Source organism: Aspergillus fumigatus, chromosome 2 (assembly GCF_000002655.1).
Source record: "Aspergillus fumigatus Af293 chromosome 2, whole genome shotgun sequence".
NCBI lineage: Eukaryota > Fungi > Ascomycota > Eurotiomycetes > Eurotiales > Aspergillaceae > Aspergillus > Aspergillus fumigatus.
This window is the reverse complement of record NC_007195.1, coordinates 1,277,254-1,294,640: the sequence shown is the minus strand read 5'-3', so window position 1 is coordinate 1,294,640 and position 17,387 is coordinate 1,277,254. Positions and strand designations below refer to the sequence as shown.

General features: G+C 49.7%; 4 protein-coding genes across 4 annotated transcripts; 3 read left to right on the top strand and 1 right to left on the bottom strand.

Moving 5' to 3' along the window:
- The first annotated feature begins 72 nt into the window (after positions 1-72).
- AFUA_2G04720 (putative ubiquitin C-terminal hydrolase) lies at positions 73-4,206 on the top strand. The gene is made up of 3 exons (XM_744511.2): positions 73-660; positions 740-940; positions 1,021-4,206. The coding sequence occupies exons 1-3, from the start codon at positions 436-438 to the stop codon at positions 3,919-3,921; spliced, it is 3,327 nt and encodes a 1,108-aa protein (XP_749604.1). The 5' UTR covers positions 73-435; the 3' UTR covers positions 3,922-4,206.
- A 1,540-nt stretch (positions 4,207-5,746) lies between these two features.
- AFUA_2G04710 (cytochrome b5-like heme/steroid binding domain-containing protein) lies at positions 5,747-6,865 on the top strand (the record flags this gene model as incomplete). The annotated part of the gene is made up of 5 exons (XM_744510.1): positions 5,747-5,865; positions 5,923-6,049; positions 6,119-6,276; positions 6,561-6,774; positions 6,830-6,865. 5 exons carry the CDS (start codon positions 5,747-5,749, stop codon positions 6,863-6,865), a joined length of 654 nt encoding a protein of 217 aa, XP_749603.1.
- A 137-nt stretch (positions 6,866-7,002) lies between these two features.
- Positions 7,003-12,261, bottom strand: AFUA_2G04700 (putative RNA binding effector protein Scp160; the record flags this gene model as incomplete). The annotated part of the gene is made up of 5 exons (XM_744509.2): positions 11,273-12,261; positions 10,713-11,191; positions 10,397-10,653; positions 8,046-10,335; positions 7,003-7,988 (listed from the first exon to the last, which is right to left on the bottom strand). The coding sequence occupies exons 2-5, from the start codon at positions 11,110-11,112 to the stop codon at positions 7,003-7,005; spliced, it is 3,933 nt and encodes a 1,310-aa protein (XP_749602.1). The 5' UTR covers positions 11,113-11,191; positions 11,273-12,261.
- A 744-nt stretch (positions 12,262-13,005) lies between these two features.
- On the top strand, positions 13,006-15,254 carry AFUA_2G04690 (putative nucleoside transporter). Its single transcript, XM_744508.2, has 3 exons — positions 13,006-13,787; positions 13,879-14,560; positions 14,627-15,254. Exons 1-3 carry the CDS (start codon positions 13,443-13,445, stop codon positions 15,118-15,120), a joined length of 1,521 nt encoding a protein of 506 aa, XP_749601.1. The 5' UTR covers positions 13,006-13,442; the 3' UTR covers positions 15,121-15,254.
- The last annotated feature ends 2,133 nt before the right edge of the window (positions 15,255-17,387 follow it).

Here is a 17,387-nt window from a genome sequence, read left to right as displayed (position 1 = left end):
AAGCATGTGGCGTCATCGGACAAGGCGGCGAGGAATACCAAGAACTGTTTTGTTACGGTCATTACGCCGACTGAGCAATGTGAGCATACCCCAGAAACGTCCCGCAGTTTGCTTCTGCCTTCTACGCCGTATGAAGGTTCCCTACCCTTGGTATTGTCGCATTCTATTCTTTCAATTAATGTGTCCTTCGGTCATTCTATCCACCCTTGTCAGTCAGACATTCGTTGATTTCCACTCTCTTATAAAGGGGTCCTGTCTGCCCATATTCTCGTCCAGTTTCTGTCCCTGCTTCTATTCTCCCCTCATCTGCCCCGACTCACAGACGGTTTCTTTTATACCGCCCCCGAATACTTAGTGGCTCTACCGAAGCGGTTTCCCTGTGGTCCTTCCGTCCCAGATCATGTGGTAGAGAACATATTTCTCCATGCCTGTATAATGACCTTGGATGCAGCATCGTTACCCTCTCCGCCGAATTTTGCGCCATGGAAGAATCCCGATCGGCTGCACTCTTCGGGTGGCATGCAATCGGGCGTGGAGCGAAATGGCAGATCAGGTTCACATCAAAACGGCAACCATGCCTCCTCCCGAATTCCACGATTTCCGAACATTAAGGATCTTCAAGATGAAGCAGCCTCTCTGGACGTGAGCGAATCAACTGCGGTGCGTGTTGCTCTTTTTTTTTTTTTGATTCGCCTTGACATTTTTCTTCTGTGGCGTATCGCTAATAGGTGTCTCATAGTTGAGTGATTTGTTGGGACGCGCACAGGAGGCGATCGAGCTAGCTAGAGAGTACGCTGATACCGAAGAATTGGACAAAGCTTATGTGCAATACCTGCGTGCATCTGAGATCACTATCAACATCATACCGCACCACCCCGACTACCGCGTTACCGTCAGCCAGAGCCCGGCATGGTACAAGCAATTTGCGAGTCTTATGATGGTATGCTTTTCCATCCATGAGAGGGTGTTCGAAATTAGGATTTCCAAGGAGTATTAGATAGGTGGCTGACAAATTCATAGGCTGTACGGACGAAGCAAGGGACGATGGACGATATCAAACAACAGATTTTGGAGGATAATTTGGCTAGCAATATCCAACCGCTAGGACCATCCCGCTTGGCTACATCAGGACATCAGGGAACCGCCGCGGCAACATCTCAGGGTGCAGTTTCTAGAGGCCGTCAGAGTGAGGCAGGCGAGAGTTCAGTACGGATGCCGAGTCCTTCAGAATTTCAAAGAGCGCCTGACACACGACCGAAGCCGAACAGGTATTCGGCCCCTGCCGAGGACCTACTTGCCCAACGCTTCGCTAAACTAAGGGCATCACCATATCCTGTCAATGGTCAAAATCATCCGAATAAAGGACAAAATGGTGCAACTACAACGCCTTCGCCGCCTAAATACTCTAATGACTATCCTCCTCGTCCGTTCTCTTACATACAGCAAAGTTCACAATCTAGCGCAAACTTGACCTCACCCTCTAGGCGCCCTCTAGGGCCCCGTAACATGGGGACCAACCACGACTTACCGAATCCGCCTCCAAAGATACCGCTTAATACCTCTCTTCCTCGGGCACCTGATCCAGCGTATAGTCCAATATGGACAGTGCCTTCTCAGCCCCCATCAAATCCGCCGAGAACATCTACCGAAAGCTCCCGCCCTGTCAATCCGCGATACTCACAATTAGCCAACTCTCCCCGTGGCAGTCCCAGTCGTGGTGGTCTTGATGACAATCCCTATCGATCTACGACGCCAAATGGCGTCCACCATGTCAAAGAAGCCAGGAGTAGCTCCGCAGATCTACCGCATAGCACTACTATCACCGCTCAAGCTTTACTGGAGTACCTTCGCAAATACAACGTTTTGTTGATCGATGTGCGACCTCGCGAGGAATTTGACGGAGGTCATATTTACGCCAAATCAATCATTTGCATTGAACCGGTGGCATTGAAAGAGAACGTGTCTGCGGAGGAACTGGAAGAGCGGCTGGTGGTATCGCCTGAGCATGAACAGTTACTGTTTGAGAGGCGCAATGAGTTTGACCTCGTTGTGTACTATGACCAGAAAACAGATTCGGTCAGCTACCTTGCGGGGTCTCCTGTTGGGACAACAGCTCCTCATCTTCGAGCCTTGCACGACACACTGTATGAGTTTAATGAGTACAAGCCCTTGAAAGATGCACGGCCACCTGCGTTACTATTGGGCGGACTCGATGCATGGATTGACCTCTTTGGGCAGCAGTCTTTGGCAACATCGACGACTGCTGCCGTAATGGGATCCATACAGGCCAAGAGGCCGGCGATGAGACCGGGTAGACCTCTTGGGAGGGTACCGACTATGGCGAGTGCCAATTCCAGTCTGGAAGTCCGAAAAAGAAGACTGCGCGAATATAAGCCTTTGAATCCGGAAGAATTGACCGCGTGGATGGAGAAGTCGAAGAATGAGGAGATCGACACAAGCACCTATATCGAGGAGGAAGTGCTGACAGAGGAACCGGAAGATGCTTCTGAACAGCAAGAGCCTCCGGTTACACCTTTTGTGCATACATACGAGGACTTCTTGCGACGTTTCCCCGAACCGCATGCAATTCAGGAATCGATGATTGTGCCTCACTCTCAGCCATCGATACCTTCCTCAACACCAAATTACGCTGCTCCCGTACCCGTTGTGCCATCACGACCACCCCCCGCCGTACCACGACCCAGCTATAGTGGCGTCTCAGATGGTCGGCAAATTCAGGCACCCCTGGAACGGCAGAATTCGGCGACCAAAACAGCTTTGTATACTCCCAGTTCTATGTTGAGTCGCCTCAAACTTCCACGGACTGGTTTGACCAACTTCGGGGTGACTTGCTACATGAACTCGACCATCCAATGTCTCAGCGCGACCGTAATGCTTAGCAAGTTCTTCATTGACAACCGATTCCGGTTCTACGTGCAGAAGAATTGGAAAGGATCACAAGGCATCATGCCTGGGCTATTTGCGAATCTGATTAGGTCGCTGTGGAAGAACGATGTTGAGGTGATCATGCCGACATCATTTCGCAATTTTTGCGGCCGCTTGAATCAAGAGTGGGCCATCGATCGGCAACAGGACGCCAAGGAGTTTTTTGACTTTGTGGTGGACTGTTTGCATGAGGACCTCAACATCAACTGGCAGAGGACTCCTCTCCGGCCGCTCACATTCGAGGAAGAAATGCAGCGGGAGCGGATGCCTGTACCCAAGGTCTCCAAGATTGAGTGGGACCGCTACTGTCACCGGGAAGAATCCTTCATCTCCTCACTGTTTGCTGGCCAGCATGCCAGTCGACTTCGATGTACGACCTGCAAGCGGACGTCAACAACATATGAGGCTTTCTACAGTATCAGTGTTGAGATTCCACACACCGGCACGGGCGACATCTATCAATGCCTGCGTAGTTACTGCCAGGAGGAACTGCTGAGTGGGGATGAAGTGTGGAAGTGTCCTTATTGCAAATGTCAGAGGGTGGCAACGAAACAGATCATCATCACCCGGGCGCCTCAGATTCTCGTCATCCACTTTAAAAGATTTTCAGCATCAAAAACACAAAGTGCGCGGAAGATCCATACACCCATTGATTTTCCTTTGCATGGGCTTCGGATGGATGATTTCGTCATCTCTGCGAACCCTGGATCTGCCACCGATGACCGGGCTGCAGACATGACTTCTGCGACCACAGGGCCTTTTACGTATGATGCGTATGGGGTGTTACGCCATATTGGATCGACCATGGGGAGCGGACATTATATATCGCTGGTGCGGGATGCGCAGCGCCAATGCTGGCGCAAGTTTGACGATGAGCGGGCGACCGACTTTAACCCACGCGATCTGCGTTTCAAGGACCGGCTGCAGAACGAACAGGCATATATTGTATTCTACGAGCGAGTCCCGGCGAAATGAAACTGCCATGCATCTGCATCTTGATGATTTTCGGTTTCGGATACACCTTTGAGCATTCTTTGCTTCGGAAATAAATTAATTGTTTTGCGCTATCTGCAGGGAAAGGACGGCCGACGACATGATACCTGATGATGATCCATAAATGATGATTCTGACTTTGTCCTGTTTTCTTTTTTTCTTTAACCATGCATGTCTGTCCATGAGTCCAGCAGCCATGTTATTGTGTATATAGAGGGAGTTGGGTAAATACTGTTGCAATGGCAAGTATAGAAGTTTCTGACAGGATCATAATTGTACGTTTGTCATTTAACGACTGCTCTGTGGCCTGTGATAGGTTCCGCGGACACCGGAACCAGGTCTATCCTCAGGCAGAAAACAACGGAAGTCTTAGCACACTATTCTATCCGACAGGTTTGCCGCAGTCAAATCATCCCCGAGGTTATGGCTGTTGACCCCGGAAGCGAGAGCGCTGGTCAACTCCCTGGGTTGCCTGTGACAATCACGTACATTTATTAGGTTTAAACGGGGTCTGTCGACTTTCAAGCCACGGCTATGATCGACTATCGTCTACATTATTCGCGGAACGGAATAGACGCTCACTGTTGCATCTAGATTCCCTGCATAGTATGTATACATTTGATTAGTGATCAATACCATCGTTTTAGCTACAAATTGACAGAATTTTCTAACCCATCCTGTCTGACCGAGATGCCTACAAGCTACAACGATAAAGGGAGGATGAGTCTGCTGTATGTACTCCGTGGACGACCGAGAACTGTCAGGTGGAGTAGGAAGCAAGATCTGGATTCCGGTCTCCATACGGACAGCGGAAGACCATTCCGATTCAGTCAACCCGAGTATTCAACACCCTGAAGATGTGCTGCTGATGGCCAGATTGGGAAGTATTATCCTGCGGTGCATGTCAGCGCTCTTCTTAGAATAGAACTCCTGACAGCTCTTGACTCTTGACGATGGAAACTGAGAGACTGAACACATGAATACATGGAATATTATATAATCTGTCCTACGATCTCGGGATGAGTAACAGAAAGAATCGAGGGGAAAGAGAAATAAGCGGCCTTTTATTCGCGGACGGACGATGGAGTCCTTTGGCCTATCCGGCGCTATCAGACCACCTCTTTAGAATATTTAGGGTCCGCATGAGAGGGTACTACTACACTGAAGTACGGAGTAGAGCAATACTTAAGACAGCACAGTCGCATTCGCATCAGCTATTATTGATCGCTCAAACGGTGCCCGAGGAATAACCGGATCTGATCCACGGCAGTACACGAAGCGGTGCCTGAGGTTAACCAGGGTCTGGAATAAGCCAGCAGAAGAATCACAGGCCAACCCCAGCCAGTATCTTTCGGGGTCGCCCACTTAACCTTCCCGCCGCCATTGGATTCTTCTTTTCTCCTCACCGAATCTCCTCTCTGTTCCCCCCCCCCCCCGTTTTCTCTTTCCCTATTTCATTCTTATCTGTCTATCTGTCTTTTGGCATTGCTTTGATTCCCGGTCTCTCCTCATCCCTCATTCAATTTTCCTATCTCTCCGTTGTCTGTTCGTGGTAAGTCTCTTTCTCTGTTTACGGACGTGTTTACTCCCCTGTCGGCGAAGTATCTGAAAAGCAAAACGCTGGCCTTATCGTCCGACATCGTACGCCAACGGATTACGGAATTGCTGACTGCTGACTGCTGACTGCTGACTGCTGACTGCTTGCATTTCCTTCTTCCCCTCTCATCTACTTCCTCTCAATCGCTACTACTTTCTCAGAAATCTAACGATCGTCACCAATCCAGATAAACCGAATAATTTCTACACAATGTCCGCCTCCAAGGAATTCACCCTGCAGGAGATCTCCCAGCACAACACCAAGAAGGATCTCTACCTCATCGTCCACGACAAGGTCTACGACTGCTCCAGCTTCGTCGACGAGCACCCGTACGTCACTTACCCCCATACAGCCTTCAATTTCCAGAACTGACTCGGAATCCCAAGTGGTGGTGAGGAGGTCCTCCTCGATGTAGCCGGCCAGGACAGCACAGAGGCCTTCGAGGATGTCGGCCACAGTGACGAGGCCCGCGAGATCCTCGAGGGTCTCCTGGTCGGTACTGTGAAGCGCCTGGTAGGTTTCCTTTTATTCTAGCCTGTGTCTCACTTGCGCGATCTGAGCTAATCCACCTCTTCAATTTAGCCCGGCGACCCTGCCCCCCGCCCTAAGCCTGCCTCCTCGACCTCTGGTACCACAGGCGCTGCTTCCTCGTCCAACGGGTTCGGCATGTACGCCGTCCTGGTTGTCTGCGCTGCCGTCGCTTACGGTGCCTACCAGTACCTCCAGGCAAATTCTCAGCAGTAGTAGATGTATCTGCAAGGGGAAAGGAGGTCTGAAACGACAAATGAAAAATCTTTTTACTCACCGGAGAATTTTTACTGGAGGGATACTGGTTTCGGTGTGACTGTTCTTCTCTGTCTGATGGCTGATTCTGTTGTGTCACAATGGATTGCTGGGTAATGATACCCAAAGTAGATATTTCTGTTTACTTTTGCGGTCCTTGGTATCTCCCTTCTTTTGGGGAAAACCAAGTCAGATTTTCGCGGATGTTATATGATCATACTTATGCCTATGCATAATATAGTAGAGGGGCGATTGGCTGCTGTCTTTTTTTTTTTTTTTTCTTTTCTTTCTGCCCCCTTTTTCTCCCTTTATTATATCCTTTGTCAAATAGACAGCTTCTGAATATGTCTTGGTTCTGTTCAGATTCCCCCTCTTGCAGTGGTGGCAGGTGGTATACTGGCTCACTCCTGCTCTCAACAGTGGAGTGCGCTATGGATGATCCAGATAGACAGAAAGTACGTGAATACAGCTCTGCTCAAAAAATATAGAATAGAAGATACACAAAAAAAGGATGATAAATTTAGGACAAGAAAGAATAGAAAGTAGACACAATGCTGATCATGGAGTGGAATTTTATGGAATGCAGATGCGTAAAAGACCATCATAGGGGCTTCCAAGGAGATAAATGTCCCCAGGCAAAATCAGGACATTCATTCCGAGAAGCGATGGCAAAAGGATGAGCCTCATCTGGAGCCGCCGTTGAGGCCGGCGCGGACGGCGTCAAGGATCATCTCCTTTGCTTTCTCCAGTCCGTCTTTACTGCCCTTGATTTCAATCGCCTCACCGCGAGCCTGATCCTTGGGCACGTTGATCCGGCATCCCGTCTGTTTGCGGATAGTGTTGATCTGGCTCCCGCCCTGGCCAATAACGAAACGGTATGTCTTGGGATCGGGCAGAATCAGATAGCCAGTCGAGGTCTGCTGGGATGCAGAAGCAATGGCTTTTTCCAATGCCGACTTGGCTCTGGCTACATTGTCGCTACTTCCAATAAGCACCCATGGGATGGTCGCGGGTTGCGTTGCGTCTTGGGAGGCATCGCTGTGATCGACAACCTTCCAAGAGTGAGCGTCCACAGAGTCGCTGGGCTCATCAGTGATCAATGGAAGGGATGACGCCCCATTGGTCGTGGCGCGGGACTCTTCGGAAGCCGGTTTGAGCGGCACTTGCTGGCCAGCGTGGTCAACGGTAACTCGGTAGTCGTTGCGGAGGCGTCGGAAAAAGGCGCCATTGTCTGCAACAACATGGTGCAGATGCCGAGGAACTTCTACTGTTTCGCCCTGCTGATCCTTCAGCATGGCAAGAATATGCTCCTTTGCACTCTCGACGGCGTTGCTTGGGCCCTTCAGCTTGATATCGGTCCGTCCAGAGCCTTGTTTAGGGATGTCCAGGGTGACATTAAACTGCGATTCAATACCGCGTCTCGTCTCGCCTCCGCGGCCGATCAGCAGCCTATGCTGTACAGGAGGAATGTCGACAGTGACTGTCACCTGGTCTTCGCGTTCCCTTACGAAAGCTTCGATAGCAGCAATGATATTGTCAACGACCTTGCCATTTCCTTCCAACTTAATAGTGGATTCACTGCTATCGGGCCGGGGGAATCTGACAATGCGTGAGGCACTTCCGTCGGTAGGACCACCGGCTTCGGTGACGATCTTGCGAATATTCGCACCTGGGCATTGAGTCAGCTTCCAAGGTGGACGAGATACTTATATCAACACAAACTTACCGCCAGCGCCGATCAAAGCCTTATGATACTTCTTGTCAACATCAATCGTCTTGGTGACAATAGCGTCAAATTCGCTGGAACGCTGCAGCAGAATCTTCTTTGCTTCCTCGACCTGCTGCTTTGTGCCCTTGATCTTTATCTGCACGCGACCCGAAGCGTCGGGCGCGTCATTAGCTCCCGGAACGTCGATTTGCGCCCCTGTATCAGCGCGAAGCTTGTCCATCTCACGGCCACGCTGGCCGATCAGAGATGGGATTTGACTTTGAGCAACAGATACTGTAGCTGAGTGAGAGTGGTCAATGACCCACTGCAACAGACTCAAAATTTCATCTCTGGCGGCATCCGCACCCTTGCTCGGACCCTTGACAATGACTTCATCAGGGGCCTGGTTGGGGCGGATGGGACGAGAGCCGCCAACTTCGCTAGAAGTGTCTGCCACGGATTGATCGTCAAAGCTAGGTGTTGCAACCGCCGCCCTTGGGAATTGAACGCGGACAGAGTAGCGGTCCTGCAGTCTGTTGACCTGGCTTCCCTTCTGACCGATAAGTTCGCGGTGGTACTGTGCGGGGATCTTCAGAACGTGAGTCGTCTCATCCTCCAGTTTCTTTCCCAGATTGATGATGCGGGTTTTGGCAGCATCCGCTTTAGCCTTGGGTCCTTTGACTTCGACCTTGCCGTTGTCAACCTTGATGTCAACATCGAATTCCTCGCGAAGTTTATTGATGTTCTCGCCTCGCTTGCCAATGAGGAAGTTTGCGAACTTCTGAGGGAAGTCGAACGAGATTGTATAACCTCTTTCGAGGTCATCTTTCTCCTGCCCCACTACGAAGTCCTGCAGCTTTGCCACCAACTCATCCACTTGACGAGATGGACCGCGCAGAGATACGTCACACTTATCGTTACGAGCATCTCCAACGAGAGCACGGACAGGAATATGGTCATCACCCTTGGCCTGCTGTTCGCGGGCGATGAATTTGCGGACCTTCTCCTGGTACTTAGCAGGAACTTTGACGGACTTAGCAACGATATCATTCTGGTCTCCCAGCAGCTGCGTCAGGAAATCCTGTGCTTCCTGCAGGGACTTTTCAAAGGCAGCCACCTCGGCCGGGGATGGCCTCTGGCGCGGGATTTCAGGCAGCGAGTTGGCGGCGGACGGTCCTTCATAGACGAGAACAACATCGGAGCTATCCAGCTCATCCGGAACGAGAAGATGGACACCATAATCATTCCGGAGCTTGCCGAGACCATGGGACTCAAGATAGGGGTGGTAGTAAGGATCGACAGAGACATAGCGAAGCCGTGCAGGAGGGTGAGCCTGGACCAAGTTCATGATGTCAGACCGGGCACGGATAGTATTCTTGCCGTCCCGCGAGTAAACCTCCCAGGTCACAGGGCCGTCAGCGCTAGGAGGGAGTGCAATACGAGCATCGTACATCTGCTCCAATTGCCGAATGATCTGTCGTTGCTGAAGGTACCGGGTTAGGGCACGTGCGTGTGCATGAGGTCCGGATGGAGCATTGGGATGTTGACGGGACAAGTCAATGCTGGCCATTTGCATGCTCGTAGCAAGCTCCATTGCACGATTGATACCAGCCTCGATGCAGTCCTGCGGTCCGGTAATAGTGAGAAATTCACTATCATCGGATGCCGGTGGTAACACGATAGCACAGCCGGTATCAGCAAGGAAGTCATGAAGAGCATTGGCTCCGTCCCCGAGGATGAACTGGTGCTGCCCGCGGTTGATGGCCAACTGCCGAAGGGTTAGTCGCCTCTGAAGATCGGCGGCAAGCCTCTCGATTTCGGCGCGGGCTTCCTGTGCAGCAGTGCGCTCTCCAGTGATCTGAATGTGCTTATCAGGAGCTGGGACAAACTGCACCCGTCCGGGCTCAGCCTCCTGCGGGGGAGGCTGGCTCTGCCATGTATCATACCGAGGCACATGCACTTGAGCCTTGGTACGTTCCTCGATAGCTTTCAGGTTCGCATTATGCGCACCCGCAATGAAGGGGAAAAATTCCGCTGGAATCGACTTGAGTCGCAGGCTCATGTTGGAGGCCCGCTCCTTGACGATAGCTTCAATCTCCCGGCGTGCCATCTCTGCCGCAACGGCGTCGCCCTCAATCAGGACGTCTATCGTGTCGTTGTCGTCTTCGTCATCCTTTGCGGCCGAGTCATCGGCGCGGGGCACTTGGACGCGTGCACCCGTCCGTTGTTGAATGTCTTGCACAATTGCACCTTGACGGCCAATGATGTGGGCGCGAGCGGATGTTGGGATGGGAATGCGGACCGATTGCTACATTCTCGTGAGTTAACGAAGTACAAGGAACATCAATCAAGAAGATATCAAAGCATACCTTGGATCCTACTTGCTGTGCAACCTCCTTGAGAGCCTGTCTTACGGACTCGACCGAGCCTTTGCCCTCAAAGATGATCGAGCCTCCAGGGCCACCCCGCATATCGACAGTGGCCTTTGAGCGCCTGGAGATGTCGCGAAGAATATCCTTCAGGGGCTTCTTGAGCTGTGCTCGTGGCATCATCTGAGAAGGCGCTAAGCGAAGCTGCTCCATGTGCTTGCCGGGAAGACTCATGATTCTAGGGACATCACCTGCTGCTGATCGAGAATTGGTTAGAGCAAGCCGCAGTACAGAAAGGTCGACAGGACAAACATACTCGATTGTGGGCGTCCAGCGGCACCGTTAGCAAGAGCAGCAGCGGCAGAGGGCCTGGCACCCCAGGTCGCTGCAGCAGGTGCTTTGGGCTTAGGACCACTTCCCAAGGCGGGGAACAGCTCTTCGGAGCGGACATCAAAAGCAGGCGACCTTTTAGGAGCCGCATTGGAAGCCGAGGGTGTAGTGGCGACTGCTTCCTCGATTGCAGCTGTGGGTTGGGCGGGAACAGTCTGCTGGTCCTTTCCCAATGATGGAGGGGGATGCAGCAAATCCTCTTCGTCCACGGTATCCTCCACAGTCACCTTATGCGCCTCATTGCGAGCATGCTCCTCCTCCAGCATGGCCGCAAGGGACTTGGCCCCACCGTTAACGTCGCTGCTCTGCACTTGAGAAGCCATCATCAAATATCGTCAATTGACACCGAGAATGAAAAATTATGTACTCGAGATGGGAGGGAAGGAGCAAGTCTAATAGGTAGGCCTTTTTTTTAGGGCATAGATTAGTATGTGATCTCCATCTGGGAAGAAGCCATTACAGCCAATACAGGAACATTGAGCATACCAGAGCAAAGATAGCACCGCTAATCAACAAAGCGTAAATGAAACTGACGAAGAGTTTCTAATGATATTGGTTGCCAAATATTGTATCCAAAATGTCTGGAGAAGAAAAGTATCGATCTGTGGAGGCTAAGAGGTAAAGAGAAAGTGCATTACCAATTAGCGGGGATGAGGATAGATAAAAAGACAATTGAGAGGAAACGTGATCAAGAGAAAGAGGGGAGAAGAAGGAAGAGTGAGGAGAGAGGAGGAACGAGCACGAAAGGGAAGTCAATGCTCGTGCTTGACGGGCAATGATGACAGTGATGATCAGAATAATTTGGGGGGAGAAGAAGAGGAGGAAGAGGACAGACAGCTCGATTCGCCGAAGTACGCTACTAGTGGAAAGGCCGGGGGTGAATTCCTCTTCGGGTCGCTCAAAGGCGGAGCCGACAGAGCCTCGTCCCTCCTACCAGTTGTACTGAACATCCAATATCGTCTCTGTTTAATTGCACTTCTATAGAGCTAACTCATTTCTAAGTATTTTGTTTCATTCTACAGAGTATGAATGAGCTGACATCGATCAGCCCTCTCAATTGGGTGTTTGGGAATTGAACACGGTGTGGGTACATGACGTGTTGGCCTCAGGCTTCCGCCCAGAGGTTGTGTCTGCCAAGTCCCACCACCATGATCACAAGGGAGAGAGGATGGCGAAAAAACCATTGGCGTTGTTCACTTAGATGGCAGGAGCTGATAAGGTAGAACATCTAATTCCATGCTCTAAGGCACTCTTCTGTGTTTTATGTGAATGTATGGAGGTCTAGAATTTCTCATCAGAAGAAGGGATTGGTTGTAGCGGACCTTATGGAGTATGTATACATAGTATACCTTATGCCCAATATCCGCTCATTGTTCATTATCAAATAGGAGAAGAGAAAACACGAGAGTCGAGGGAAGGGTATCCGCTGCTCAAATCCCAGTAAAGTAGATTGATACTGTACGAATGGCTTTGCGGCTGCTGCACATTCAAGAGATGTTTGAACATCATAATCACTTGCATCAATCTTACATACGCATATTGAAACTTTGCATCCAATAGACTGAGGCAACAGCAAACTAGTCGGTTTCTCTCACTAAACCATCCTACAATGCTAAGGAAGAACTTCGGCTTGCCAAAACTTACCTTTATCTACCACGAGAACCATGTTCTTTACTGATCTAATGCCGGAAGTGCTAGCACAAATAGGTTCATAAGGCGTCCCCTACAGAATAAACTATGGACAGCTTCAACGATCGCAGGAACCGGAAGCATAGACTATAAAGTGTGCCCTTCGACACGTCTGTTAAGCTTTCGCAATTAACCCAATATACAATTATTAGTCTCAATAATGGTTATTGCTTCGGGAAAGCCTACTGTGTAGACCACTAAAACTGATCAGGGAGACTAAACCTGCACTTGATGCATGGGCCTTCCTCATGCGTCGTACAGTTCGTGTCAAATACTGCCCTCTATCTACTAAGGTAGGTCGCTTTTTCACCAAATATCACTGACGATCAACTTGCTCCTCGAGCTTCTCAAGGAGTGGTACTTACTCATCCTTAAGATTTCTCCGACCCACAGCGAGGGCTATCGGTTCATCCTGCGAGTGGCCAAGTGCACCCACGGAGACATGCTTCCCGAAGGCCAAGCCTGGCCGGGTGCAACCCAAAAGCTTAAAGTAGAACAGGCAGGTGATGATACAGACCAGAAAGAACTGCTTTTGTTATTAACATTAGGAGCTCAATTCCTGTCCTTGGTATCCCAATGCTCCATCATATCTCATGACGATATAGGTCCGCACTCACCAGTGGCACGAAATGGTGAGAAATGGGAATAGTGCACTCCTGGTCGTTCGGACTTTGGAGGTTAGACTGGATGGATTGACTCTGGGGCATTGAGACACACACAGACCGTGGTCTCATGGACGTTGACGGTGGAACATCAACGAGATGAGGCCAATAGCCCCACAAATTGTCATAAAATCTTTGGTGGAAAAAAAATTTGAGAAGATACCAGAGATTGACTTCCGCGTCCTGACGGGACAGCCCAAGCTAAGCTCACTCACTCCCCGATTTAAAAGTTGTTACGCCCAGGCTTGTGTGGGACGCTGTCTTGTGGCTTCCTGCCAATTCCAAGCTGCCTATACATCCTCGACATGGATCCACGCAGTCTCAATGCAGAAGAAAAAGCTCACACTGAGCCAGCCTCCATCCCAGTGGAAAAACAAGAGCCAGCCAAACCGCGTGGCTTGCTCTCTCGAATTCGCTACTATGAAGAAGTGCTGGATCGCAAGCTGGGAATTGAATCACACAGTCTTGACAGGGTTCTTCCGGAAAATCGTAAACCTCCTAACTCGCTGGCGATGGCTTTAATGTGGGCATCTGCTACGATCAACATCAGTTGTTTTAGCACAGGGTTCTTGGGGAAAAAATTTGGATTGTCTTTAGGACAGACCATTGCTATCACCATCTGTGCGACGGCCCTTGGTGCCGCTGTGACGGTTCGCATACCCTTTCCTATTTCTCTGTATCTTGCTAGAGCGATTTGTTCTTCCCCCTTTGGGTTTCCAGCGGCTTACATTTACCCCCTAGGGGTGGTGCGCGACTATGGGCCCCGGTACTGGTCTTCGCCAGGTTGCGATCTCTAGATATTCTTTAGGATTCTATCCTTCATCCATTATCGCTGCGTTGAACGTGATCGAGCAACTCGGTTGGGCATCTGTCAACTGCATCACTGGCGGTCTTGCCCTCAGCGCCGTTTCCGATGGCCGCGTGTCGATTGCCGTGGGCGTGGTCATTGTTGCGTGTGTCAGTTTTCTCTTCAGTTTCGTCGGTCTCAGGGGAGTCCTGATGTATGAGCAATACGCGTGGATCCTATTCTTCATCATTTTCATGATCATCTACGGCGAGTCTGCACATCGGGCTAACCTAGCCGCTCCTGCTACAGTCACCGGCCTCACCAGGTCAGGAAATGCTCTGACCTTGATCGGTGTGGTGTATGGCTCCAGCGCATCCTGGAGCTCCATTGTCTCGGACTTTTACGTTCATTACCCTGCCAACACCCCAAAGATCAAGATCTTCTTATACACCACTCTGGGCATCACGATTCCAACCTGTATCGGAATGCTTCTTGGTGCCTGCATCAGCTCGGCTTTGGATACGAATCCTGAATGGGCTGCGGCCTACGAGAACGGCATCGGGGAAATTCTCAAGACAATTATCTACCCAAGAGGATTTGCTAGATTTCTCTTGGTCCTTCTGGTTCTGTCTGGGAGTATGTGTTATTTCTTTAGAGAACTCTATTCCGCTCCAGCATGACTTCGCTAATATAGCTCTTTAGTTGGCGTCAACTGTATTGCTATCTACTCAGGTGCGCTGTCCGCGCAGCTTCTTGCCAAGCCCTTTGCAAAACTCCCACGGGCAGTCTGGTCGTTCCTCGTGTTCGTCTGCATTCTCCTTCTCGGTATCGCTGGTCGAGACCACCTGTTAGACGTTCTGGAGAACTTCTTGTCACTGCTGGGCTACTGGAACACCTCTTTCTTCGTGATCTTGTTCAACGAGCACTATCTATTCCGCGGGGGTAGCCTGTCCAATTACGATCTCGACGCGTGGAATACACCATCAAGAATGCCTGTCGGCTATGCCGGACTTACTGCTTTCCTTTGCGGTGCCGCTGGATGGATCGTCGGAATGGTCGAAACCTACTATGTAGGTGCTATTGCGAAGATGATAGGTCAGGATGGAGGAGACGTTGCCAATGAGTTAGCGTTCGTCTTCACCTCAGTTACTTATATCCCTCTAAGAAAACTGGAACTCAAATACGTTGGGAGGTAGATGGGTTGGCTTTCTGAAAACCGCTTGTATATTATAGCAATCCATATTGTGACATCAAGTACGTTAGGTAGTGGTGACAAAACGGAGACGTCCTCTTAGCCCGACCCCGAGTTCAGGGTAAGTCGGGCCATGATCGATATAATTCTCACAAATGCGAATATGTTTTGCTGTCCTAGGATTATCCATATCTATTGGGTAGGTATCCTGAATATCAGACGCAGACCATGGGGTGAAGAAGGGGTTAATCAAGTCACAGCGCAGCTGTATCTGAAGCAATCCATAGCAACCAGGATCGATCAATGGATGTCCCCAAAGACCGATTGTGCCATAAATCTGCTGCCAGATTGATACAGATTGTTCTCTCTCTCTGTCTTTTACTTCTCTTTCGCTGGAAAGCCTCAATCTCTTAAGGGTCTCTCCCAAACATTGAAGAGTACCGCGAATGGTATCTCCGATTTTCGAGGGCATTATGTGGTAGGTAGCAGTTTACAGCACATGTGAGGAGCTGACGGCAATTAAAGCCTAAAAGATGATAGGTGTAGCCTAGGCCGACAGGTGTGTTGGTAGGTGCGGAAAGAAATATGAGGGTGAGAAGATTAGAAGTTTTGCCATTGTGTGTCGTCTACATAAGTCAGATTTGTTGAAAGCTATTCTCCAACCAGGAACCTTCTTCTGTTCTCCCAAACCTTAGTAGATGTAATAACCATACTAGACTCGCGGACGTAGAGATAGGAACGAACTTCTACTGCAGCTTCTTCAACATTCAGACCTTTGGTGTGAACAAGTGCGAACCTGACTAGGTATCTTGATGTAAGTTCAGGTTGTAGTCATAAGAAAGCTTCGAAATGTCTTCACTTGTTTTCCTCGTCCTACTTCTCCCTCCCTTTAACTCCCATTTTATCCTATCTTCACTTCCCTTCCGTTTCGTTTCGCATTGATCATACCTCATATTCGACCGTCCATTCTCCATTGATTATTCACACCATATTCGCATCAACGTGTCGAGAATTGAGAACAAGAGAAAGAAGCAAGTGACAAAGAAAGATTAATTCTCCGGTGCCTTCTACATAGTATATACCCGCTGATGAAGAGGATTGGAGAAGGTTAGCCGCTCATGGGGAGCTCTCCGGAAAGACAATCCACGATATCACCAATATGGGAAGTGGCTCAAGAGTACGAAAACGTCAGTTTACCGTGTTTCGTGCTTTATGGCTCTCGATAATGTGGTATCACGCGCTGTTCGAAGAAAAGAGCGACTATGGGCTCCATATGCATCTCCCAGTGGCCAGACGAATTGTGGCCAACTCCCCTGGATTCAATAAGTACTCATGACTACCTGGCAACCTGTAGAATTTGAGGTAATCTGTTATCCTACTGAATAGGACCGTCAGCAGGATATGCCCTCTTCTAAGGCACTTGAGACAAGGATCGAGGTCCTATAGCTTTCAGATCTCGAAACAGGCGGTATCATCAATGTCATTCATTCAAGATCCTAACACAGGATCTAGAGACAGTGAGTCTTGTTGAAGTGAGAATTAATGAGCGAATCCGAGAGAGATGTCAATGCTGGGGCATAACTGCGACTGGGAATACAAGTATGGACGCAAGGGGGAAGTGTGTTCATACATGCGGATGATACAAAACGATAGTGTACCTGCAGAAGGGAAATGCCGTACCTATGTAACTATCTAGGATATTCCTTGCGAGTGCCTATTAACTGCTTGCCTGTCTCGACCTTGGATGACTGCCGAGATCAAAGAGAAAACCAGTAGGTAATCACGGAACGCAGGAGAGGTCTGAGCACCCTCAATTTTGTTCTACAGATGGTTGGAATTTAATTTTGGCCGAGTTTGATTGTACAGAGTTTCCAGCTTTCTCCAGATATATCAGCCTTTGACTAGATTAGTGGGTATGTTCTGAGTTCTGACTGCTCCAGCAGATTTTTGCCACGACGGATGTTGCTTTCAAGGTCAAAGGAAAAAGTAGAAAGAAAAGATAATGGAAAAAGTATACGCAGTCGACTCCGCAGTTCATATTGACTCAGGACCACTAACGACATCATCTGTCTCAGTCTCCCAGACACTCAATGTAGATCACCAAACTTAGCAACAAGAAAATTCTAGACACACCATCATCGTCATCGCCATTCTGGTCGTCTGTGGCTGCTCTCTCTCTTCGATACCAGCATTGAATTATTCTCCGGAGAATGGTTTCGCACGGTATCTTCCGTCTCTTATGGCTGTTTCCCCTCAAAAGTATTGACAACA